The sequence below is a fragment of the Coffea arabica genome, chromosome 11e (genome assembly GCF_036785885.1).
Source record: "Coffea arabica cultivar ET-39 chromosome 11e, Coffea Arabica ET-39 HiFi, whole genome shotgun sequence".
Lineage (NCBI taxonomy): Eukaryota > Viridiplantae > Streptophyta > Magnoliopsida > Gentianales > Rubiaceae > Coffea > Coffea arabica.
Window position 1 is genome coordinate 61,143,731 of NC_092331.1, and position 25,958 is coordinate 61,169,688.

The following is a 25,958-nucleotide window of genomic DNA, read 5'->3' on the forward strand; positions in this document are numbered from 1 at the left end:
GATGCAACAAAAGTTCTGTCAAATTTTTCATTAGGATATAGTGTTGGTGGTGCTTAAATCAGCGGCCAAGAGGAAAAATATGTGAGTGCTTACGTCAGAGGAACCAACCACCGAGTAACTAAAAATTATTATTATTGTAACAACGTGACAACTCGCTTCTCTTCGTCTGCGATGGTGGGTGTGTCCAAATTGGACTAGCTGAAGAGAGTTTTTTTTTTTTGTCAGCAACGATACATTTGTATAATCTACTCTATCCTAATTTAACCTAATTTAGAGGGGAGGGAGAGCCTAAGGAGACTGTGGTAGGAACTAATGGATATACAGTCTCAACTAGACCAAGAAAATACTATAACACAACTCTTAGATTTTTTTTACTGCAGGTGAGATTTGAACCTTCACCTACGGTCCACCCTGGTGGCCACTGAGCCATTGGCCTGTAGTTACTAGCTGAAGAGAGTCAAGAAACCCTTTTAGGCATCCCAAGGAAAAAGCGAATAAAAAAGTGTAATAGCGTAATGAGTATGGTATATTCCTCCCAGTGGTTCATAGCATGGATATTCCTCCTACAGTTGGGGAACAACTGGACAAGAAACCCAAGACCATCCATGAGCCTAAAGGAAAACATCATGACAACACAACAGTTGGTCTTAGCTTATTTTTATTTCTACTCTAATCTAGATTACTCCAACTTAAATTAAGGGGAGGGTGACAACAGTTAATCTAACTTACTTCTACTCTTATTCTAATCTAGCCCTGTTTGGTACTTGAGTTTTTTACCAAGTTTATCTGTTACAAGTTTTTAAAAAACTTTAATTACAGTAATCTCAAAAAACTTTTCAAAGTTTTTAAACTATACACTTCAAAATACTCAAAAATTTACACACATCAAAAATTTTTAAAAAAAAATTTCTACAGTAAACTACAGTAAAATTTTAGACAAACACTCAAAAAACTCACTTGCCAAACGGGACCCTAGATTAGAAAAGATCTAACCGAACCTAAAAAATCGACAGAAACTGAACCACCATCGAATCAAACAGATGCACTCGTATGAATTTAGAAAAAATCACACTTATAGTAACATATTAATGGAAGACAAGATCCCACCCCACTAGGATTTAAAGTCTTTAAAGTCTTTAATGGTGATCAATAGCCTAAAGTGCTGTTGGTTAGGAGAACATCAATAATTGCCTTGTACATTTTGAATTGATTTTGTTCGCGACCAGGAAACATGAGAATGATTCACTTCTTTGGGTCCACATTAATGACAAATGGAATCGGTTCGGAGACCAGAAATACAGTTTCATTGACATGATCCAAAGCATATTACTTGTCCTAGGCAAAGAAAGACATCCACCAATTCCTTGGAAACATGAGGTAATTAGCGGAGATAACTGAAATCTCATCTTAGATAAAAGTTAGCTGATTTCCGTCATATTAAACGGGAATCTCAAAGTGCAAAGAGACTGCAGTATACGGTCCGCGGGCGAAGCAAGATATGAAGGTGAGAAAGAACATGACCAGATTGAAGAAAGGTTCAATGATACGCCGTCAGATCAAGGGCTTCCCTGACAGCACAGCACTAAGTGAAGTAGGTGTTCAGCATTAGGTGCAGTTCAAGGTAAAAAGTGAACTGCCATGCGGCTGTACAACCATAGATATTGAGCTTGTTACAACTCCAAAATTTCTCCCTGTCCACAGCTCCGTGCAAGTGCATGAAGTATGAATAAGATTTCCACCAGGAAGTGCCTTGGCTATGTCAGATATCGTTGTCGAGATTACTGTCTCATCTGAATTTAAATTAAAAAACGCAAGATATATTTCTCCTGCATGACAAGAGAGACAGATAATTAGTTCGGAAATCAAATACTCAGAGTAACTCGCTTGAGTGACTGTTGCAAGGGCGATTGACACAAATGCCAATCATGTGGATGAAAGTTGCAGAGCAGCTGAGCCTAGTTTTTTATACTGCCGATACCTAACAGTGCATCAGTAATCTGACTTCATGGCATTAGGCTTTACAGATTAAGATGGTATTTTCCTGAACCCCCTTCTGTTTTTGGGCCAACCCCTTGTCCAACAACCCCCCACCCCCCACAAAGGGCCAAAAAAAACCAAAAACCCCAAAATAAAAAGAAAAGTTAAGACATAGTCAGCAAGAATGCATAAGAGAACAGTTAAGACGATCATAAAGAAGTGGCCATTTAGATTACTTTTAGAATTTTTGAGAAATTTAAGCTCATCCGTGGTCAAATTGGTTTCTAGTTTGGGATATCAAACCTCTCCTTCCAGTTGCAAGCCAAGAACGAGTCCCCCCTGTTCCTGCATCAGCTGCATGACAAATCAATTAGTTAGTTATGACCACCAATACTATCTCAACAGAGAGAAAAATATTCAGATATTTTCTATCACCTTGGTTTCTTTTCATTGACGCACAGAGACCCGAGTAACCATTTGCCAGGGTTCCGTTGTGCTTCAAGTCCCACATCTAGTAAGAACAACGGCATTGAATATCATTTTGAACCCCAAAAACAGAAAAGTTCAAAAGGAAAAGACAAAATTAAGTTTAATTTTGATCCCCAAATTAACTATGTTTTCAATAGACCATAAATTCATAACATATTATGTTTATGATGATTTCATAATCCCTGGACTTCAAGTTTTGAAACTAAACACACCTGATTGGCATCCAACCGGCAAGGCGAAAATGAGCCTCTGCTGAACTCCTTTGAGCTAAGTTTTCGACTTGCAGATGCACCAAGGCAGAAATCTGTTCCTTCTATTGCTAATAAACGGAATTTACCATGACTTCTTTTGTCTTCTGTTTCTTCATCTCTGCATTACCATCTTTGTAGAGTCAAACATCATTATGTCAACAACGATACTGAGTAAAAGTTTGTCAGTCACAACCAAGAGAATAAGATAAGGGAGAACATCATTACACTTCCAAAAGCAATTTTTCCTTGTATAGGCAGAAAGATGCCTGATGTTCGCTTTTTGAGTTCTCTTTCCAGCAAACTTTCTCAAGATCATCACCATTTGCTTTAACTGACCAACCTTTAGCATGCTTGTCCTTGCAGCTACTTAGGCCCATAAAGAGGTCCTCTGAGGCATGCCTAACTCCATAATTTTCTGGCCGGCTGGTGAGATTATATCGTCCTAATTTAAAGTATTTTGCACCTGTTATATGTGGAAACTGCACTCAAAACATTAGTATACTACCCAGTACTTCTACCTACGATTCCCTTAAAAAGATGGCTTTATAAACTTGCCTCCATATTATTTGAGCTAAAAGAGTTAATCTCCATTAAAGTAGGGTTTGTGATGAGGCTGAATGTGGTTTCATCTAGATTTCTCATGTCTCCTCCAAACATGAGAGGAGATTTCGCCATGGACCATAGTGTCATCTGCCAGAATAAAGCAATGATGATAAAGTTCCCACTGAAGCTTTAGTATTATATACACTTCAACTTCTTCAGGAGCAGACATACCTGAGTTCTTTGCTCATCAAGATTTAGATTGCATTTCCTGTGTGGACCATCATTTGCACCTATTAAGAAGGGCATACGAAATTACTGTGAATTTCTTTCTTTCTAGATCCTTTACACAAGTAATTGAACAATTTCCATAATATTTAGTCCTGAAAAAGAAATTATATGACATCAGCATTTTCTGTATCAAAACATGAGATGCATGACCAATGCAACATCCTTGGCTTGAAAGCCTTGCAAAAATTATTAGGTGACTCCTCTATCACCAAGAAGCTAAACATGGATCTTGAAGCTTGCACAACATAATTGGCCAATGTGATGGATTCAGGAGATCATCCAGTGCAATGATTCGTTTCATGGTTCTGTTACAGCAAGACTAGATTATTCTAATTCATCTCACTACTATGGTCATGGGGGAAGAGATGGCACTATTAGAATGTATAGTCAAGTGAACTAAATGACTGTGGTGATAAGTTTCTAGACAGCCTGTCTGCTATCCATGAGCTTGGCAAAATTGTCTTAAATTCAATCATAGTGACAGGACAAGCATATATTTAAAATAAAATTGCATCTTTATAACAGCAAGAGTTCTTTCAATCAGTCCTCAGAAAATTTCTTAGATGCTTTACCTGCAACAGTTAGCCAACCCAAAGGTAGCATATCCAAATCCGGCCATGACTTTCCCTTCAGACCATTGGCTCCTATCATATTAGCAGCTGCAAAATCCCTGTTACAAACACAAGGAAAGAGCAAACATGTACAAGCCAGATTAGAGAAAGAAGCAGCAAATGGAGAATAGCAAACATGTACAAGCCAGATTAGAGAAAGAAGCAGCAAATGGAGAATTTAACTCAATAATTTGAAACGTTACAGATGTTAAAAAAGAAATGACCATGACAACAAAAAGTAAATATTCTACCGTGAAACATCAAAATGGGATGCAACATCTCCCCATGTATCCCAGTCATCCCCAGTTATCCTATACATGTTGACTAGGCTGCTGACATCCCTTGCCATGCTTGGTGTTACACTAGTTCCGGGAGATAACGAATATAGGATGGGGCGATTAATTTCACTCAAAACCTGCACGCATCGACTCATTTTTGTAAGGACTTTACAAGGAATGCTTTCAATTGCATGTGATTATCAGTAGAAGTTAAATACTGTATTCAGGGGAAAGGTGATATAACACCAAGCTCAAGCATGAGAGAGGAGGAGGAGGAGAAAGAATAATGCAGCATTTTGTACCTTTGAAACAAAACTTATCTCATCGATGCTTAAATCATTACCAAACACACAATCATGTTTCACTGCAAGTAAAGAGAAGAAAATCACATTTAGTAACAGCAAATATTATATGGAATTTTTAATAAAAATCTGTGAGACTTCCGCAATTCCTTCCTAAATGTAACAAGAGTTGTGGATTTTTCTATACAGACTTCAAGTTTTTGCTTTCAACAACTCAAAATTAATCAAAAAACCTCATCATACATAAAAACCTCAAAAGTTAGTCAGCTTACTATCTTCAAAATGTCAAGATCTTATGAAGCATTTACTAGAAAAAGCTCAGAAGTTAAAATAAATTCTTTTTTGCTATTCTAAAGACGTCAGTGTTGATATTCATCAAAACTTTGTGCTAGAGAAAGTGATGCTATTAGCCTTGACATATTCAGATTACCAAAATCAACACCCCATGCTGCATACTGATGGTACAGTGACCTGAGAAATGCTCTTCCAGCTCCCAACTTTGTATCTACGCTCATGAAACCATTGCGCATCCATTGACAACTCAACGCTTTAATGCCTATATCTTTTGCATACCACTTTCGGCCTGACTCTTCGTAAGCCTTGCCCTAAAATACAGGATAAGGAGAATATAATCAGTTGTCTGCAAACTAATCTTGGCATTTATATTCCCCCCACATTAAAGGAAAGTATTTTATTACGAGTTTTATAAATGCAGCACATTCCAAATGTAGTAGCATAAAAAAAGGATAACCTTATGGCTAAAGAGTAAGGACTAAGGAGGCTACCGTATTAATATCCAAAATAGGGGTGTTGGCGTTGAATGCCTGTGTACTTATGCCTCTCATGACATGGATCCCGAACTTCAATCCCAGGTCATGAACTCTGTTGGCTATCTGTGTGAACCCTTTCCCTTCTTTGGAGGAAGGCCATCTTTCTGGGTCAGGAATCATCCTTCCCCACTCATCAATTACATCAAATCCAAGAGAATCAACAGAAGCACCTTTCACTTTCCTTCTATACCAAAGATAATCCACCACAACATACTGCAAAGAGAAACAAAATCCAAAAGATGAGATTAGCTCATCACAGAAAGAGAAACCGATTAGCTCCGATATCTTCAAGCAATTCATCATATACTACGTAAAATTGTCAGTAAAATATGTTCTTGGGACCTCATATCCATGAGAATGCAATCGCTGAGCAACAAGTTCCGCATTTTGGAGAAATTCTTCCTCGGAGATGGTCCAACAAAAGGAGTCATAGGAATTCCAGCCTCTCGGGGGGCAGCCAGCTCGCACTTCCGATTCACTCAGAGATGGTCTCTTTGACATTCCCCTGACCATGATCATTAATAGTATGAGCTAGTAACCACTGTTTACAAAGAACCAAAGTCACATATACGAATGAGCATCGAGCATGTGTTGGTCATCATCGTTCTAGAACGACCTATTGATCACATATATGCGGCTACTGTAGAGGAAAATCAACCAGTTACTAAGAGTATCTGAATTCTTGAGTATCCGTGAGTTGTTTCGCTTAGTTATGCATAAATACATCCAGTCTCTGACAAAAGTCATTAGTTTAGCTCAAAACCACGCACCGCACCCTAAGTCCTAACCCCTACGCACAAGACAAGTTAACATGAATGACACCATACAAGTAGGAGAATTGTGGAGTTTAGTGTCAGTATTTCAATGCAAGAATTCACCACAGAAGAAGGAACAGAAAAAGGCCGGCCTTGGGGCATTTAATTGCTTGAAGAAAATTTTCTACTCCCACGAGATGAGATTAGACGAGCTGCAACTGATTTGAAGGAGGATCAGAAGTACCTTTGAAGGGAATCACAGAAGGCGAAAAACACAACAATCAGAGCTAAAATCTGCATCTTGACTCCTCTGGTGCTAGGTGAATTTCAAAAGATGACGCTGAAGAAAGAGAGAATGGTGAATAAATGTGAATTCAGTCTTCTTATCTTATCTATATATGCGTGTAAAGATGAATGGAGCTTGATAGGATGCAAAGCTTTTACTGTTAGTAAAACTCGCAGTCAGATAACAAGTTAGTTCCACCAACTCTGCTTCAGTAGTGATGGATTATGATGAATCAATCATCATGCTGATACATGACACGGATTAACGGCTTAATGACACGTAATTTATAGCTGGATAGTGACAAGTGTGCGCCACAGGGTCTTGAAATTGAGAGATGTCCCGTGAATCACTGTCGTCCATTTAGGCTTTGGTCTCGGAATTTATAGCTAGCGAGTCACCAGCTGTTCGGGAGCGTACAAGCATTGTTGTTGTATTGTACTCCGATACCTAGTAAAACATTTTTTTAGTTTCAAGCTATACTATACTACTACTATTAAGGATGTTTGGTTTCAAGCTATACTACTACTATTAAGGATAATAATCCTCAGCCATGCATTATTGGTTTTGATAGAACTAGAAGCCTTCTTATGTTTAATGTTTAATCTTCAGCCTTGTAATATATAATCTCAATGACACAACTCTCTTATCTTTCTCAAAGACGGATTCTTTGGCTGTCGTTTAGTACACACAGAGGATACAAGTCTAGAAATTACATAAACATATGCTGATTTCCATCCGCTGGGTCAAAGGAGGGAGGAGAGGAATCGCATATTGACAGCGTTAAAGGGGATAGCTTTTTGCCTGGAGGAATCATCATGTGATTTATCGTAATTAACTCCATCTACCATTCCCCTCGCCACGGATTTTTTTTTTTCTTTCTTTTTTTTAAACAAAAAAAAAAAAAAAAAAAACACAGAGGGCATAGTTTTGGTGTTCCAGTTCCACTTGTCTCGTTAATAAGCAGTAGTTAGAACATCTCTTTAGAATGAAAACCAATAGTTATATCAGCAATGAACATTGGTCAGCTTGTGAGGAAAGGAAAAATAACGACAGAGAATAATGACACTGGACCCGTCGAGTTGCTTACAAATTCAGGCGTCTGGTGGGGTTTTTGCTTATGGAAATATCGAATGTAGGAACTTACCCGCGTCGGACTTTGCATAAGTTTCTTGTTGTCCATATACATATAATACAGGTAAAAGACGCAAGGAAATGAATGGCAACAGAGACAATGGTGCAGTCTTCCTTATGAAGGAAGATTACTTCATAAGGAAATCTGGACCAATTTAACCACAAATCAATCGCGTGCAGTGGACTTGAGCAAAACTACAAAAGCTACAAAAGTTTGCATGGTGGAGTTTTGACCCGACTGGCAACCAGCAGAAGCCACTTAAAAACACCACGTGTTAAATAGAAATAGAGCAGATTATTATCACTGTCGGGTAAAAAAAAAAAAAGAATAGAAATAGAGCAGGTGCTTTCGAGTTATTGAATGCCAAGTATACCTTTTCTTTTCTTTTTTTGAAATATGAGATTTCATGTACCAGAATAAAAAAAAAACTAATATACATCACATCGTTGCTCAATTCAATGAAGAGGTCCAATATTAAGATGCAAAACTGTTGTATTCTCTTCAAGGAAGAGCACCAGGCCATGCAAATAGTTGCGAGGCTGCTCCATGCCAGCCACTTGCAAGCCTGCACTTCACAAACTTTCCATCTCCATCTCCAAGCAGACCTCAGAATCCCCAAGATTGTTTCCACCATGCAAGTTCAGATTCTCCAGGTCTCTTGAGTGCAGAACAGCTTGGACAACTTTCCAAGGGCATGACTGCAACTTTACCAAAGAGACTCTTCCAATGAAATTCCTAGTGTTTACCTTCACTATACAAGTTATCACAATCAGGCTTTACACATACAAGGTGTTAGAGGGTTCTCCCAGATGTCATAATTAGGAAAGGTTTCTTCAGGTAATCCTGTTCGAGTCTGATGGGTAACCACCACGTCTTCCACAAAGGTCGCCCAGCCCATGTATGGGTCGCCTAATGATTTGGACATCAGTCCCTTGTCTGGTTTAATGGATTTCAGACGGTGACCCATGTAACGACGATATCCAATTATCAATTTAGCAAAGTTTCCTCCATGGGTCATGACAAACACATCAGACTTCAAGCAGACCAAGAAATCAAGGGCGGCCAGACTAGTGACATGCTTCCTGAAGCCATCCAACTCCGCTTTGGTTGCCAATTCCTCCTTTGCTACCTGTTATACATCCTTTAACAATTACTATATCAACTATAAGAAAACAAAAATGACAAGTGAACTAGGATACGTAGGTGAGCAAACATAATTCACAACCCCACAAAGAACACTGCTCGTCTTGTGCCAATCGAAAGTAATAGAAAAACCACGCTCAAGACTTCAGATGACAGCAAAGCCCATAAAATTAGTTAAGCCCCAGTCAATTAACATCCCATATTTCTATTTACACTTTCTTTCAACTCTCTTATCTTCTATAAACATAATACAACGGAAATAGCTACTAAGTAGTTCACACTAAAAGCCCTTCCAAAAGGTTGACCTTCATATAGATATTTGAATATAGGATCTTAAATTACTAGAAGGTTCCCTTCTGGCTACTCAGATTAAATTATCTTCCTGCCCATAATTACCAAAATCATGAAACACCATGCATCAAAAGACTAATTCAACAACGATCACCTGAAAGGGTTCTCAAGGACAATATATCACCGAGTACCGAAAAAGTTGATTTTGGTCATTAGACCAAAACAAGTGTCAAAATCTATTACTACGAGTGTTAAACCTATTAGCACCAAACACAACTCAAAGCATACGAATTTTTTGTTGTATGCAGAAGAACAATCATACTGAATTCATGTATTCAGCATACACACACGAGGTTAAATGATTTCCTTCTTTTTTTTTTTTGATCGAAAGGTTAAAATGTATCTTGTTTCATCATTCATTTGTGGATAGAATGCTTAGGTTAGAGACATGACACGAAAAGAACAACAACAAAAACAACGTTCCTAGGAACAATAAGTGAATCAAAACTGAGCAAGTGGCCTTACGAGATTTGGGAACATATTCCTAAGGGGAGCCATGCGGTTTTGTCCACCATAAACCTGTCCTGAAGCAACATATATCTGGGTTTCTTTCGGATAACCCATTGCTCGAAGCATGACTGCCACTTCACCAGGCTCAAGGGGGCACCGACCTTCCTTCCGCTTCTGAAGAGCTAGAGCCCATAGATGAGAGCCGTCCTGCCAGAAAACAAACAGATTATCAAATTTATGTTGTTAAATTTTTTCTCTTTGTTGTATGGCAATTATGATGAACTGAACCTTAAAACGTCGAGGCCATTCTTTCAGTCTGTACAAAGCCATGAGAGCTTTCTCTGCCCTTGTTCCCACAAAATCACAGAATGAAAGGCCTACCATCCCTTTCTCAAACCTCAGATGAAGAGCCCTGTTTGGGAAAAAAAAAAAATTCAAGCCTCACAATGGAAAGGAAAAAAGAGGAGATAAAACTACATTGTCCAAATTATGTACATGAAAGGATTTGAACTGGCGGTGCGATTTTTCATCCTTGATACAAGTTGATCAGCCATTTGCTCAATCTCAGGCAGAAATTTGAGCGCATGATAATTTACCCTGCACCTTAGTCTGTTTATTTCTGGGGGAACATTATCATATCTGAATGGAAAACTAAATAGTTAGTATTTATGATATATTTAAACCTGCCAATTAGTCAAACCGATTAAAGAAATACCAATAATTGACATTCATTCCTCACCCAAGTCGATCAACGAAAGGCTTTAAGGACATTATCTTCTTCTCCTTAATCCGGGGTAGAACATTGTCAATATAGAATTGCGCTGGAGCATACTTGGGGATGTTCTTCACTGTCCGTCTATCAATTATAGTACATGAGCAGAAACAAATAAACCATGTAGGACACATCAATCCAATTAAAATTTCCAACATAGACCAAATTAAGCAGGTATTTTAAAATTTTAAGATGGCTATAAGTAGGAGAGACCTTCCCATGTCTGAGTTCTGACCCAAAAAAGTTTGCACAATCTTATGAACACTGGGGAAAAGGAGTACATTTAATTTTTAGTGACTAATGACAGTTTCACCAAATTGGTTAAAAATTAGCATGTCTATATGTTGAAAAGAAGGTCATGATGAGTTGCTAAAACCTTTAACCAGAGATTCACAAGTCAAAACTGTGGTTTGTAATAAGAGTACTAAAAAAGAGAAAACATAGAATAGTAGACCTTATGCTGGTGAACAGCTCTGATTTGTCAGTAAACCATCCAGGAATGTCACGAACAATTCGTACGTCATCCCTTAAGTAGTCAATAAAATGGTCGACATCAAATATGTCTTCAAATTTTCTGCAGAGGATAAATGACTGAATAAGTACCTAGAGGTTTTCAGTACTTTTAATAGCAATGATCAAGCTCAACCGACATTAAGAAATAAATTAGCTATTGCAGTGAGAAGGTACTAGAGACAGAGAGAGAGATCTGCCAACTGATACAAAGACGACAAGGATGTGTTGTATAAAAAAGCATGTACTTTCGAGTTGCATGCGTGCATATCAATGAAACAAACAAAACCCTTGCACATATCAGATGGTGTATACTCCATGTAATTCAGAGTTCAAGTTTTTAGCACAAAATTAGGTCTAAAATTTGCAGAACCAACAACAGTTAAAATATTTAACAATGAAGCATGCTTTACTGGGTAACTGAAATAAGCTCAGGTCCCGGTCAAGGTGGTGAAGCAGAGAACTTGAATGTTAACGATAACAGCAAAATAGGTGATACAGAAGATGTGGAAGAGTGCATGTCAACATTCCCTTGGCTGAATAGCAGCCTCATTTTCTGTAACATACAGTACACAGTGTATAGCATTTTCATGAAAGCTTCACTCACGTCTGGTCCTTCCATATCTGATCTTGTTTCAACACTGGCAAAATAAGAGTGGCGTTCATTATCTTCGCAACAGCCACAGCATTGCAAATCTGACCCCAAAAACAAAAAAGTAAGAATGAGTTTATGTATTGAGTGAATGCCTGAGCAGTGGCACTTATAGATAGGAGCCTATAAACAATGTGTATCCTTTGGGGGGGAACCTGGAAAATAGCAGCTTCAAAGAAGGTTCAATACTTTGAATGGAACTTCACCGACAAAAAGAGGATGAAAAGCAAGGGGAGAAATTGAGAAGTGTAAGTTAGGAAACAGGTAATGGATCAGACACGCAAATGCTAACAATTGCCCTGCCACACGGTCAAGTAGAACTGGAAAGAAGTTTATGAAAACGCTTGGATAAAATGTGCATGACTGGATACAAGAAAGATGAAATCAGACATGACCATCCTCGTTGACCAATTAGAAAAGTAAGAAAGAAACAATTCATAAACATATATATTATTTGATAGCACAAAGAGAATCTTACAGCAATTCTTTGCTGGTTCAAACCACCCTCAGCATGTATAAATATATATCCATTTGTTTCATTCTCAGCGGGAATATCTACAAAGAGTCAAAAGTATAGGTAGTCAGATACAATGGAAGAAAAACTTTGCCATCAAGTTAAAAATGAAGAAGATAAGACTAGTAAAATTAGTGAACACAAAATCCCTTTCTCATTCATCCGAGTTATGTTGCAAATTTAAAAAAAAAATTAAAAATAGGAAGAATTGAAAAAAAAAAGAAAAGAAGCAAGCAAGAGATTACAGAATTTCAGAGAAAAGAAGTGATGACATTGTCTTTTCTACTCAGATTATTTTCTTTCGAAATTTCTCCCCAAAAACTTCACTTTACAAGTTAATAGTTTCATTTCTTCATATGCAGACTACATGAAGCAAACACTTTCCTGTTTCCAATTATTCGATAGTTGATGGAACCATGCACTATGAAGAGAAGGCCAAAGGCCCAAAGCACATGGAAATTAGTAGGAAATAGAAGCCAAGTTGCAGAAATCAAAATTTTTGGCTCTATCTATCAAAAATAATACCATACAAGTTTATGGAACAACTTCATCGGTAAATGAAAATTTGCCCATTCCAGAAAAATTTTTAAAGTAAAAAAAAGGAATTTTACACTTCTGTTTCATGTATAATGCTGGTCCTAACCATATGGAAAAGTCATTGTACCAATCGTCTTAACTAATTTAAACACAACATTATTACATCATTAGTCTTGTTACCAACTTCAGTCTAGTATAAAATCATTTCTTATTAGTTGATAGGCAACAAATATTTGGGCATACCAGAGTTCAGATAACAATTAACAGCAAATGTCAAGTATAGAATTTAACCTTTTGACAATATATATTCCAATATCTTTTGTATGACACTTGCTGCATATTATCATTATTGGTGTTCACCACCACGTAGTTTACATAACAGAATGAAATTAGTAGTTTTTTGAGCATGGTAAACTTTATGTGAGGTAATTGGTTCATATATGAGTGGCTTCAAGATAGGATTTTAATTTTGCTTCATACAGTTTATAGCTTAATAAACTTCAAAATAAAAAAGATCACAGCAGCCAAATTATAAAAAAGTAAGCATTCACGCTCAGCATCACATAAATGGGCAATATAATGCAAATCAGTGACAGTTTTAGAGTACCAGAAATTATGCCCACACGTCGCTCAGCACATGGCTTCCATGAAGTGGTAGCTGAATATGGATTCTCCCATAGTGAAGGATGCTCCTTTACCTAATTGAAATGAGATGAATCATACAACCAATATCATTATATTGGTCATTTAAGAAAAAATGAAACATGAAAAAGTACAGAAGCATTTCTTTAAGCACTTACCCGTGGACAGTGGAGTACTATGCCATCTTTCTTGCACAGATATGGAGCATTCTACAATTCATGAAAACAATATTAAAGAGGGGAATCCCAAATAAGCTTAAGAATTTTCTTCGAAGAGAAGAATGTTAAATAAATTTTATGAGCAACTCATCAATAGTCCTCTATTACAGGGTCTCACATAGAATGCCAAAAGTGCCACAGAAAAAGAAACTAAATTTTGTAAAAAGCAAAAAAAAAAAAGGAAAAAAAAAAGAAAAAAGAAGAAGAAACAACTTCCTACTCGTCAAGAAGTGCTGTATACTAAGCATGCATTGAAGCAGAAAAAAAAATAGTAAAGAGTTTGAGAGTGAGAAATTAAGTCAAAGCAATGCTTTACTTAAAATAAAGGAGAATATAAGAGTTCATTAAAGTCAAAGAAAGAATGCACAATTTAGGATAAACAGTGACAAACAGATGCATATCATCATGTTTGTCCAATAAGCACAAGAAAACGTCCAATAGGGCACGAAACCTTGTTGTCATGATATTTTTACCTTTATTTAGTTAATAACATTTTACCTACTGTAGATTATTCAAACTCTACCATTTGAGTAAAAAGGCAGGCACAAGAAATGCAACAAACACACTTTATACATAGTATATTCTACTTGTTAAATAAGATTATACTAGCCAAACTGGCATCTTCTGTGAGGCTTCACACCACTTTAACCCAAATGTCAAGCATCGGATATCAAGACAGCCCTTTTTTTTATCAGAGATTGTATATGATAGGCATGTGACCTAATTAAGCTATTATTTTTGCACAGCCCAAATATAACTGCACTTTTCTATTAGCATTCTCAACAAAAGCCGCAGCAATTGTCATATACCCTTATAGTCAAACTCAAAGCCTAATTTCTGAGGCTATATTCACCAAACAAACTACCATAATAGGATCTCCTCTATCCAAGAATAAGCACAGACAGCTCTGATGTAATTCTTCTCCATGATCTTTGATGTAGATTAACAAGATTAGGGTTCATTGTATAATGGACAGAAACGATACAATCACAAAATATTCTAAAATAGATAATTCATTTTCCTAGCCAGTTTCTACGCAAGGGAGGGAATTTCCAAGTTATCACTGCAACCCATAAGGTGTCTTTTTCATGTAAGTACCTCCACACCCAAGAGAACAATATGAGCATCAAAAGTTAAGCCTATAAGACTCTAGGTATTGAGCTCCAATAATACTCCATCCCCTCCACCCCCCCCCCCTTCTCACTCCACTCTACCCCCCGGATAACATGATGATCAACAAACATAAACGACTCCTCAAACAATAAAGGCCCGAGAAAAAAACCACCCCCAGCTAATCCATAACCAAAAATCACCAATGTAACTATTTTACTTATCAGAAGTCTCAAAATTTCCAACAGAAACAACATTAAAAATCGAAACTTCGTACACCTAACTCAAAAACTTAAGCACTTTTATGTATAATCAAAAAGAGAAGCCAGAAATTCTGCCAAAGGTTTAGCTAAACAGCAAGTGCTCACCAATCGATTGACAATTGAAGAAACTGAAATAATTGCGGCGAGGAAAATCAAACAAAGCACGAAAACCGAGATCTTGGAATTGTGAGTATGGAGCCTAGCGTCGTCGGTGAAGGAGAAGGGGAAGAGAGAGTGCAAGTGCCCGGCGGAGAAGAAAGAGCGGAGGCCGCCGCGATCTCGAGTATGACGACTACGATTGTCGTCGGAGGAAGAGGAGGTGGGAATATTATCGGGAGACAGTGGGGAGGAAGCCACAGCGACATCGTCCCGTTTCCTTGGTGACGCTGACGCCGCTCGGCTTCCCATCGAACTTGAGTGCCGGAGCTCCGCCATTACTAGCTTCGGACTGTACGCCAGCTTAGCCGCTGCCGCCCTTTTATTATTATTATTATTATTATTATTGAAAATAAAAATAAAATTAGCTAAAATCGCTGGTTTCCTCTTTGACGCATCATCTTCTGTGACTAGACTGCGCTGACTGTAGACGTCTGGTGCAGAAGAATGGGGGAAGTGACTTCAGATCGGGTTTTTAAGTTTAATCCCCCACACAACGCACTGCATTTGAGCCTCTCCTTTCTTTTGTTACATTTTTTCTTTAATAATCCTCTTTATTAATGGTTAATAGCACTATCCGCCCTTTAAGTTTGTTATATTTGTAAATGCTTACGCTGTACAGTTCTTAAAATTACACACATTTTTTGTTAACCAACTTCTTATTTAGTAATTTCAGCTCCCTCTCTTCTTTTTTTTTTTAAAAATTATTATTTAACTGGTAGTAACACTAACATGTTAGGGAAGGAAAGATGAAAGGAAGCCATTGTAGCTTTAAAAGCTTGCAATTGTAGTCCGAGAGAGAGAGAGAGACATACCATCGTCATAAGGGAATTTTAGCAAATATTAAAGAAAATTAATTTAGAGTATGTTTGATGAAACTGAAATATGAAATTTTGATTCATTAAATTATTGAATAGTAAACACTCATTTGAGTGATAAGTGAAAATAATTTGTACTTATTTTTTGAAATAAATGTTACCTACACAATTCGAACTCACTGAGTCAATTAATATGCTCTATTTTGTTTTACTACAAGCACATCTAAACATGTTATGATTTGAATTTATTAAAATTTAAGTACTAAATTGAGTTATTATCAAATAGGGCTTTAGTTTATCTCTTTTTTCTTTCCAAATGGTCAAAATGCTTTGAGAGACCTTTGCTTTCTAAAAATAGCATTCAACATACTAACTAATAAGCATGTGTAGTTTATGGAAACTTTTAAGGATGACCTTTTTTATTGGTGATACGATGGTTTAGCCGAAAAATGTCAAAATTGTTTGGTGGGATTGATATTATTGGAGTTGGTTTGATTGATTACTCAATGCTCCGTAGCTACTACTTTTTAAGTAATCCCAAATTCTCAAAACTCACACAAAGTGGCATAAAAATGTCACTAGAAACGCCACGAAAATGCTAAGCATCTCCTCTCTCCTTTTTTTTTTTTTTTTTCCCATTTAGCAAAGTGTCTCCTTCTTTGAGCTGCTGTACTAGAAAAAACGAAAAACATGTAAAAACAAAATTTGATTTCAATGGTTAAAGAAAGATGTCATAGGTAGGTAATGTTTGCCAATCCTCCCATTTGATTGAATTGAGGTAAATCTCATGCTGCATAGATTATACTTTATAGACTGTTTGTGCAGTGCGTATCAAAGCCCATTATTATATTTATAGATATAATAATTCGTACAAAGCCCATTAAAATTTCTAGGGAAGTACAACTATTAAATGGTGATGTTGCAGACTTGGCCACAGGCCAAATTTTACCCAAGTCCCCATTTTTGAAGTGCAAAAGCCGAAGTAGAGAAATCAGAAAAGAAAAATTGTATCAATGTTTAATATAATTTCTGTTGTTAGTCGAGATTTTAATAAACTGAGGATGTTTTATTAAAAAGGAAAAGAAAAAGAAAAATTTGTCTTTTAACTATATATTACTTCACTCTTTAAAAAAAAAAAAAAAAAAAAAAAAACTGGCTCCGTTTGGATTAGCTGTTTTTGGGTTTGTTTTTCAAAAACACCACTGTAGCATTTTGAATCTGAAAAACAAGTCCGTTTGGATTAGTTGTTTTTTGGGTTGTTTTTCAAAAACTATATGAAAAACTTTTACTGTAGATTTTTTTGGATTATTTTTAGAGGTATTTTTGAAACATATTTTTGAGTATTTTTAGAATATTATAATTTTTATATTTTTATATAAATATACATTTATGCATTTATAATACATTTATAGATATTTATAAATAAATATATTTATATATTCATATAAAAATATATAAATGTATTATATTATATATAATACATAATATAAATATATTTATAAATGTATAAGTGTATATTATTATACATGTAGAAATTATAAATGAATATTATAAATATATTATAAATTATAAGTGTATATTATTATAAATGTATAAATTAGTATATTATAAATATATATTAATATTATGTAGAAATGTATTTATATAATTAATATAAATGTATATATGTATTGATATTATGTATAAATGTAAAATTAATATTATGTATATTAATATAAATGTATAAATGTATTATATTATATATAATACATAATATAAATGTATATTTAAATGTATAAGTGTATATTATTAAAAATGTATAAATTATAAATGAATATTATATAAAGGTATAAATTATTAAATTATAAATATATATTAATATTATGTAGAAATGTATTAATATAATTAATATAAATATATACATGTATTAATATTATGTATAAATGTAAAATTAATATTATGTATATTAATATAAATATATAAATGTATTATATTATATATTATACATAATATAAATGTATATTATAAATATACATAAATATTTATATATTATGTATAAATGTACATTTATATAAAAGTATAATATTTTATATATTATATTATATATAATTTATATAACATATAATATTTACGTAAATATATTATAAATATATAAAAATATATTATAAATAAAATAAAATATTTATAATATGTATGTATAAATATATAATATTAGAAATGTATAATATATATAATATACATTATTATTAATATAATTTATGTATAATATACATAATTGAAATATACATATTAATATATATTAATATATATTATAAAACAAAATTGAATAAATATATTTATAAATTTATATATAAATAAATGTATTTATATAAATATATAATATTTATTTCAATTGATATAATATATATAATATTATACATAATTGAAATAAATATATTTATATTAATATAATATATATAATATACATAATTGAAATATACATATTAAAATATATTAAAATATAATTGAAATATACATATTAAAATACATAATTAAAATATACAAATTGAAATATACTTATTAAAATATACAAATTAAATATACATAATTGAAATATATTTGGAGTTGTTTTTGATATATTGTTTGGATATGATGTTTTTGAAGTTATTTTTGAAATACACATTACTGTAGCATTTGGAATGTGAAAAACAGTTTTTAAAAAACAGGTGCAAAAACACCCAACTAGCGCTTTACCATGGTTAAAGCAGGAGTCGAAGGGGTTTCTACTAAAATCACTTCTTCAGTCTCTAGCAGGGGTTTAAGCTTTTGTATGCTGCTGACGAAGGCCCGGCCGCGGAGAAGTGAAGGACGGAGGAGGAGGAGGGGAGCTCTTTTCGTTACAAAAATTTGCCTGTACAGCCCACATTAGAAGGAGATCAGCAGTTGCATGGGAGGATGGAAACCACAAGGCTCCGATTGGAGTTCACAGATAAAGAGGGCATTTTGAGCCAGTCCCAAATATCAGAGGGGCTTCAACAGTGCTGGCTTCTCCTTAAACCCCACCACCACAGAACCATCGCTGACCTCGCTGCTTACATTCTTCACGCTTTTCAACTTCAACCCTCTTGCCCTCATGGCCTCCTCCTCTACGTATGTATCTAATTCTTGCCCTATCTTTGCAATAAAAACTGCAACGTTAGGGTGTAAATATACCCCTTTGTTAAAGAAAAAATGCAATCTTTGCTAACGTGTATGTGGCCTAGTGGTTTGGAATTGTCAACGTGATCAAAGGGTTTGTCTCCTTTTTCTGACGATTCAGCAAAGCAGTTAAATTGGTTTTCTGTTTCCGACTCTGTTTTTGAATTTTTTTTATGGAGTGTAAGAGACCTGATTAACCCAACTTCACTGGATTTAGGGTATGAATTGTTCTTTTTAAGTTGATAGATTTTTGAAAGTTTGGCAATAATAAAGATCATGACTTTCTCTCCAATTTGTGGTACTTTGTTTAGTTGTAATTGTGCCTACGGTGTATTCGTTGCTGGATTGATGCTGTATTTTCCTTGCTTGTAGATGGATGGCTACGTGTTACCAGGTTTTGAATCGACTACCATTTTGAAGGATAAAGATGTAATCAGGTTAGGGCTAAGCATTCACTCTTAGTCTTAATCCTTATTAATTTCAAGGTTGAATTTATGTTACCCATAAATAAGTTAACAAGTTGGTAGATGAAAGGATGACAGATGTTTTCTGTATTTGATCTGTTGTTAATAGTGTAAGGAAGAAAGGGCTCACCTTGGCTATTCGGGGAACCAATCCAATCAATTTAGTTGCAGAAATGGAAGCTGTGGAGCAGCAACCTGTAAATACTGGAGCACTGCTTTTAGCAAATGAGGAATTCGAGAAGGAAACTGGAGGTTATCAGAGTGATGAGCCTGAAGATGAATCCGAAGGTGCGGAGGGGGATGATAAAGAGGAAGCTAGAGATGTAACTGAAGAGGCTGAGGATGAGGTCAGGGAAGAGCAGTTGGAAAATTCTTTACATAATCCATCGCAAGAAAATGCAACTTCGAAGAAAAGGAAAGCTTCGGAAAAACTGCAGGGGTCAAAGTACGTTGTTGCTTCTTTATGCTGTATTTGGATAACTTATGCTTGGAGTCAAGCTTCAATCTCTAACTGAAATGGTCGCTTCAATCTCTAACTAAAATGGTCGCCGACCCTTTTCTTTTCTTATCCTACATAAATTCCAGAAAGAAGAAACTACGTGCAGAGCGTCAGTGTAGGGTTGACAATGCTGGTCCAGCAGAGCAAATTGAAAATTGTCAGCAAGATGGTGTCCATGCAGCAAAGGAGAGTACTCACAAACAGAAAAAGGTACCTGAGATCAAGAAGAAAAATGAAAGTGATATTGCTGAACAAGGTGATGGAAGTATTGTGGCTTCACCAAATATGAAGAGGTATATATGACATAAGACCATTGTTTTTGATGTTTTGATTCCATATTAGTTTCATTAATCAATTTCTTTAAGACCATTGTTTTTTATGTTTTTGCAGTGGTATCTCAAATGAGCTAAGCTGAATTGACTAAGTTGTATTTTTTTTTGGCGGGACACTCATAAACATCTTGGTCATATTTATCTATACTTTCCTGAGAGCTGTGTATGTTAAATTTTGGAGTTCTTATCATAATCAATATTTTGAGGCAGTACTTCGCTGCACAAGCCTATTTTAGCAGGAAGATAGAACCTTTTCTTCTAGTAGGCAACTTAGACTTGGAGAAGTCTCGTTCTCGTTATGGCCTCCTAGGGAGAGGCATATTGTTCTCTGTCCTCCTTTCTAACTCTTTCAGTGATACATCCGTATTATATACTACATTTCTTGAAGTACTCAAACATCTAGATGGTATCTTGCTGACAATAATTTAATCTGATTTTGCAGCAGTGACCCGACTCAAAAAAATGGAGAGGAGACTGAAAAAGTATCTGGGGGAACAAAGAAGGTTTGCAATCATTGCTTGTTACTGATATTTGAACACTTAATGTATTGTTGTCTGCCTGAATTACATGCATTGTCTCCTGCCAGTATTTGTACTTCAAAATTCAAACTGAAGAATGCCTGTGGTGGACAGCTTTTTAGAATTGTGACTGAATGAATTATGGCTATCACTGATTTCTCTGATGATTTAATCTGTAGAAATGGACTTTTAAACAGAGGTAAAAAAAAAAAGAAAGTAAAAGAAAGGTAGAAAAGACAGTAAACATCTACAACCTGTTCTGGAAGTGAGACATCTGAATTATTATCTGAGATGATTGAAGTAAAGTGCTGCAAGGACACAGCATTGTACTGCTCTAAACTTTACGCTGCTTGCAGAGCTTTTGCTTGCTTTGTCTTCAATATTGCCTTAGATTTCATACAATTTGTTTTGCAGCTCCCTAGCAGAAGTGCAAGGCGCAAAAAAGCTAAGAGGCGGTGGATACGTGAAATGGCCAAAATTCAGAAGAAAGATACCATTTCTCAACCTAAGGAAATTGTGAGTGGTCAGACATGTACATTATTGTGCCTCTCTGACTTCCAGAATTGGTTGTAAAGAACCACTTGCTGAATTTTGCAGCAAAATTGGAAAAAGAAACCAGTTAGAGCTGAAGTGAAGAAGTACAACAACTGGAAACAGAGACCAGCCAAACCTGATGTAAAAGAAGATGATGGCCAACCAAAGGGACTGGTGAGTGATTAAAGATTCATATCCTCTTTGTTGCTCAAAACATGAATTCTTTTTCTGATGCAATTTCTGATATGTAGCTATACTGGAAGCAGTGGTCTGGAAAAGATACAAATACTGATAAGAGAAAACATGGAGAGGCAACTCAAAATGGCAGTGCATCTGAGCAATCAAATCAGAAGAAAAGCTTGGATGACGAAGTTGTTCCGATTGTAATTAGGCCTGGGCACATCCGCTTTGAGCCTCTAGAGAATGGTTGGACGCATGCTTGTGTTTTTATATTTCTTTGAATTGATGTTACTTTTATTCTCTTTCTTTTGGCTGTATGGCGAAACCATGCAAATAAGTTGCAATGTATGTCTTCACGTGGGAATACCATTCTTAAGTTTGCTTTTTTATTGTAAAATCTATGGCTTACTAGAGGACGTTAACAAGGAATATAATAGCCTGTTTTAGCATTTGCAGCATGCCCACACTTGTGTTTGCTGGAGTTGCTTGACATTTAGTTGCATAAAATCTGTCTGTTCAATTTAGTTGCAAGCATTAGATAGCTATGAAGTTGAAGTTGCATGCTTTTTCTCTGATAGAAGTCCAATCTTTCGACATCAAGAGCACAAGATAATTGATGCGTCCTTACCTTGATTTTGTTCTGACTTTGTATCATGCATCTATCAATATATCCTCTTTCCAAAGAACACACTTACCACTGGTGGGAAATCGTTTGCTTGGTACAACCACTTCCGTTGCTCCTAGAACGTGCTCATTTTTTTCCCCCAAAAAAGGCCACCCTATCTGAATGATTTTGTTATGAGAATATTTCTTTTGTCCACCAGCTTCCAACTTGAAGCAATCGATTTATTAAAATTGTGTCAAATTCCCACCAGTGGTAAATGGTCTACCAGTGTACGAAACTGTTTGCTTAATACAGCCACTTCCTTTGTTCCAATGACGTGCTCAATTCTTTTTTGCTAAAAGGCCACCCTTTTTGAACGATTTTGTTAAGAGAAATTTGAACAGCTTTTGTTCACAGCTTCCAGCCTAAAGCAATCGATTTCCTGAAGATGGTAGACTGTTACTAGATGAACTATTAAGTTGTGCAGTTGTTCTCTACTGTCAATGAAATGAGATTTTGATTTTCAATATCTACTAAATATAAGCTTATTACAACCTCATATTACACATTTTTCAACTTTCTGATAGAGTGAAGTAATATAAATTGGTGACTTGTTGGAGAGTGTAGATTACTGACGCTATTAATTTAGAGTCCTAATATCTGTAAATTTGGTTTTGAATGCAGATCAAGCTGAGGCACAAAATCAAGTCTCAGAGGTATGTTATTTGTCATACAGCTTTTTCTTGTACTTTTGGTTTAATTCTTGCTATTTATAACAAACTCTGTTACTATTTTCTTCAATTTTTCTGCTGAGGGTTTTATGCTACAACTGTACAACTGTGTCATGGTGATTTTGATATCTCAAAGTGTATGCTAAGTGTTAAAACTATAGACCGAAATTTTTCTCATGTTGATTATGAGAGTTGATGGCCGTAAGTAAAGTTTTGCCCAGTATTTGGTCAGTCCTTTTCTTTTTGATCTGATATAGGTTACTGCAAAACTCTTGTTTATTCTGACATGAGTTGTATGCTTTCATTCATTTTGTGCTTTTGAAGGATGGAAACATCTCAAAATCATCTTTGTCATTCAAATTTTATATATATGTGTGTATGTGTCTATATATATATATATATATATATATGAGATACTAGAGTGAAATTTCTTGCATCTCAGGAATCTTTCCAGTGGAATGGAATCACCAGCAAAAGAAAGGGCCAAAAGTGGGGAACTGAGAAAAATTCATTTTCCAGGAGAAACGATTATAATAATGCCAACAGAGACCGTCCTGTGACATTAAGTGCCCCGAAAGATGTACATTTGAATGGACCAATTGATTTTGAAAAGCTTCCTCTCCTTTCCTATATGCCAAAGGTTGGTGTATATTTCAGTGTCATATTGTTCATATTTATGGCTTTGGAATAAGACTTTTATTTGTTGAAATTCTCTGGTTATGTACTTTCTTTGGCACTTTCTGTGGTACCTGGCATTTTCAAGTAAAAGTTTATGCCAGAAAAGTGATTAAGAATTTTGACATGCTGTTCGTGTTTTATCTTGAACAGATTATTTGGAAAGCTTGTTATTTGCAAAAGATTTTTTTGGTTGCATTCAAAAACACGTTTTCCAACCCCCTTTTTATCTCACATACATGACATCACAAAAAAGTGCTATAGTTTTTTTCCAAAAAATTATTCCAAATAATCTCCTATCCAAACACAATCATCCTCTTTTTCAAAATAAATTTTATTGTTTCCCCTCCGCCTCCTTTCCTTTAGTTTTGGGGTGGGGGGAGTCTTTCGGGCCTGGAGGGAGGGGGATGGGTGGGGGATTGTGTTGACGAAGTAAAAGTCCATGCTGAAATTGTGAACAAGTTTGACCTCCGACCTGAGATGTCATATGCATATAATTTTAGAGCACTAATTACCTCCTGGTTACCTTCTAAGGTGTCTTATTGTCTTTTCAGGTAGGTGATGTGATCGCGTATCGCTTACTTGAGTTGTCGTCGACCTGGACTCCTGAAATTTCTCCCTTTCGAGTATGATGGAATTCTAACACCACTTTGAAAAACCCTTGATTCTTAATATACCACCATGATTACAGGTTTTTGGCTTGAACTTATGCTGCAGGTTGGGTATGTGTCATGGTGTAGTTCAAAATCTGATAAACTCATTCTGATGCCAGTCCCTGGGTATCCAGTTACTACAAAGAATGCGGATGAAGAACCTGATAAGCAGCCAGATGACTCCCTTTACAAAGAAGATGGATCTTTGGAGGTACTTTAAAGCTGTTCACCACCTGTCATTTTACTAGTTGCCTATGTTATCTTTTCTCCCGTGCGAAATGTTAATTATGACAACTTTTTGTGGATCAGGAAGGACCACAGTTTAAAGCTACTGTTGCTTTTATTATACTAATAACTGTATGCATAAACCTGCAGATAGGTTTTGCAACTCTTATTGATGTTCGTGTTGTCAAAGATGGCCATGAAGGTTCAACTGAAGCAGTAACTGGTGAGGCAAATGGAGGTCCTGCAGCTACTGAGAATGCTACAGTTTCTGATCCACCTGCCAATAATGAGACACAAATAGATGCCCCTGCCCCCGGTATGCATGGTTGGTTATGTCAGAAAAATTATTGATAATCATTTGTGTTGGGAAAATTACAGCTGCTAGTTTAAAAAATGTGTCATCAAGAATTTGTAGAAAATGCACAGTTTCAATGTCAGTACAAGATTTTTTTTTAACTCTCAACTTCTCTTGGTAAAACATGGAAGCCTAATGCTGCAAAATTGGGTAAGAAATGTGGCAAATTCAGGGAGGTTACTTTAGGTCATTTTTGTTGCTCTAGAAATTATTGGTTAACGATATTTGTCGGAGCTACATAGAAAAGTTAGAAACAAAAGGTATTGGTATTCTGGTGCAAGCAAATGGTGAAGCTAATGGTTTTTTCACATTTTGGATAGTTTTCCTTTCTCCTCCTAGATACTTTTAGCCAAGATCAGGATGTTTGGGATTTGAAAGTAAGTAATAAGTTTATCTTTTGTTGACTATATGCAGGGAGTGGAGAAGCAAATTGTGGGAAACAAAAAAGTGCCTCAGGCTCAGGTACTTACAAGACCTTACTGGTTCCTGAAACTGACTGCTTCTTGAGTACGTGATTTTTTCTATACCATTTTGGGTTTTGAATTTCTTACTCGTTATATTATAGAAAATGGAGGAAACATATGGGAGCAATTGAGTGAGGCTTTGAATGCCAAGAAGGAAGAACTCTCCCAAGGAAACTCTTGGGATAAGGCCAGTTCAGGGAAAAGCTCGTGGTCCTATAGAGCCTTAAAAGGTAGTGCCCTCGGCCCAACAATGGCTCTGTTGAGATCTAAAAACAAGTTATGAGATGAAGAGAAGGCAAGTTGGGGATAAATTTTGCTATGGCGTTGCTTTTCCCCAACTATTTTTGTTAAGTCTGGCTTGTGACATTTAGCCTTTGTAACTTCTGAACCTGCATATATTCAGTTGTGCTAACCAAGCTGAAGCCTACTGTGAATATCGCTCCCAACTTTCTTCATCTATGCGAACCTTACTTATTGGATCACTGCTTTCCTTGATAATGTGTACCTGGTGCTAATCAACATCACTTTTGAGGTCATTTGCATTCTGGAAAAAGTCGTATTTAAATTCTAAGGATGCTCCTTACACTCGGGAGCTGGCAGAATTGTTGGATGGGTGGAAGTATATTGCCCTGTATTCCCATTTAGGTAAGATCACCTGTAATCGTTGCCAATGATCCCGTCTTTTTGGGG

The 25,958-nt window shown here is 35.8% G+C and overlaps 3 protein-coding genes across 8 annotated transcripts; 1 reads left to right on the forward strand and 2 right to left on the reverse strand.

Moving 5' to 3' along the window:
- Positions 1 to 1,228: 1,228 nt before the first annotated feature.
- Positions 1,229 to 6,927, reverse strand: LOC113719244 (alpha-galactosidase mel1). 4 transcript variants are annotated; one of them, XM_027244406.2, is made up of 15 exons: positions 6,769 to 6,927; positions 6,569 to 6,664; positions 5,912 to 6,074; positions 5,525 to 5,782; positions 5,170 to 5,344; positions 4,740 to 4,801; positions 4,411 to 4,574; positions 4,121 to 4,218; positions 3,492 to 3,550; positions 3,273 to 3,407; positions 2,943 to 3,196; positions 2,679 to 2,835; positions 2,413 to 2,488; positions 2,281 to 2,331; positions 1,229 to 1,826 (listed from the first exon to the last, which is right to left on the reverse strand). In XM_027244406.2, exons 2-15 carry the CDS (start codon positions 6,622 to 6,624, stop codon positions 1,606 to 1,608), a joined length of 1,929 nt encoding a protein of 642 aa, XP_027100207.1. In that variant the 5' UTR covers positions 6,625 to 6,664; positions 6,769 to 6,927; the 3' UTR covers positions 1,229 to 1,605. The 4 variants fall into 4 exon arrangements, with proteins under 4 accessions (XP_027100207.1, XP_027100206.1, XP_027100208.1 ...); XM_027244405.2 differs by lacking the exon at positions 6,769 to 6,927 and having other exon boundaries at positions 6,569 to 6,740; XM_027244407.2 differs by lacking the exon at positions 6,769 to 6,927 and having other exon boundaries at positions 5,912 to 6,110; positions 6,569 to 6,698.
- A 1,168-nt stretch (positions 6,928 to 8,095) lies between these two features.
- Positions 8,096 to 15,589, reverse strand: LOC113718647 (protein PECTIC ARABINOGALACTAN SYNTHESIS-RELATED). 2 transcript variants are annotated; one of them, XM_072072477.1, is made up of 11 exons: positions 15,010 to 15,588; positions 13,472 to 13,522; positions 13,279 to 13,369; positions 12,099 to 12,175; positions 11,576 to 11,664; positions 10,913 to 11,032; positions 10,426 to 10,542; positions 10,182 to 10,325; positions 9,975 to 10,098; positions 9,702 to 9,893; positions 8,096 to 8,871 (listed from the first exon to the last, which is right to left on the reverse strand). In XM_072072477.1, the coding sequence occupies exons 1-11, from the start codon at positions 15,337 to 15,339 to the stop codon at positions 8,512 to 8,514; spliced, it is 1,695 nt and encodes a 564-aa protein (XP_071928578.1). In that variant the 5' UTR covers positions 15,340 to 15,588; the 3' UTR covers positions 8,096 to 8,511. The 2 variants fall into 2 exon arrangements, with proteins under 2 accessions (XP_071928578.1, XP_071928579.1); XM_072072478.1 differs by having other exon boundaries at positions 8,734 to 8,883; positions 15,010 to 15,589.
- Positions 15,590 to 18,609: 3,020 nt separating this feature from the next.
- On the forward strand, positions 18,610 to 25,750 carry LOC113717889 (coilin-like). Of its 2 annotated transcripts, none has more exons than XM_027242733.2 (15): positions 18,610 to 18,986; positions 19,407 to 19,471; positions 19,608 to 19,943; positions 20,084 to 20,290; positions 20,772 to 20,832; positions 21,262 to 21,363; positions 21,445 to 21,555; positions 21,633 to 21,807; positions 22,850 to 22,881; positions 23,339 to 23,536; positions 24,126 to 24,197; positions 24,289 to 24,435; positions 24,600 to 24,765; positions 25,219 to 25,266; positions 25,370 to 25,750. In XM_027242733.2, exons 1-15 carry the CDS (start codon positions 18,792 to 18,794, stop codon positions 25,549 to 25,551), a joined length of 2,097 nt encoding a protein of 698 aa, XP_027098534.1. In that variant the 5' UTR covers positions 18,610 to 18,791; the 3' UTR covers positions 25,552 to 25,750. The 2 variants fall into 2 exon arrangements, with proteins under 2 accessions (XP_027098534.1, XP_027098535.1); XM_027242734.2 differs by having other exon boundaries at positions 20,775 to 20,832.
- The last annotated feature ends 208 nt before the right edge of the window (positions 25,751 to 25,958 follow it).

Bases quoted from the DNA above. Each gene is read 5' to 3' on its own strand.
- LOC113717889 (XM_027242733.2), top strand. From the start codon at position 18,792: ATGGAAACCACAAGGCTCCGATTGGAGTTCACAGATAAAGAGGGCATT. The intron at 22,882-23,338 runs GTATGTTATTTG...CTTGCATCTCAG, and splicing joins CACAAAATCAAGTCTCAGAG to GAATCTTTCCAGTGGAATGG. The intron at 25,267-25,369 runs GTACTTACAAGA...GTTATATTATAG, and splicing joins AAAAAGTGCCTCAGGCTCAG to AAAATGGAGGAAACATATGG.
- LOC113719244 (XM_027244406.2), bottom strand. From the start codon at position 6,624: ATGCAGATTTTAGCTCTGATTGTTGTGTTTTTCGCCTTCTGTGATTCC. The intron at 5,345-5,524 runs GTAGCCTCCTTA...CCTGTATTTTAG, and splicing joins CTATTTTGGATATTAATACG to GGCAAGGCTTACGAAGAGTC. The intron at 3,197-3,272 runs GCAAGTTTATAA...TTTTGAGTGCAG, and splicing joins TTAGCTCAAATAATATGGAG to TTTCCACATATAACAGGTGC.
- LOC113718647 (XM_072072477.1), bottom strand. From the start codon at position 15,339: ATGGCGGAGCTCCGGCACTCAAGTTCGATGGGAAGCCGAGCGGCGTCA. The intron at 10,543-10,912 runs GTCTACTATTCT...TATAATTGATAG, and splicing joins GAGCTGTTCACCAGCATAAG to ACGGACAGTGAAGAACATCC. The intron at 8,872-9,701 runs GTAAGGCCACTT...GATGTATAACAG, and splicing joins GGAATATGTTCCCAAATCTC to GTAGCAAAGGAGGAATTGGC.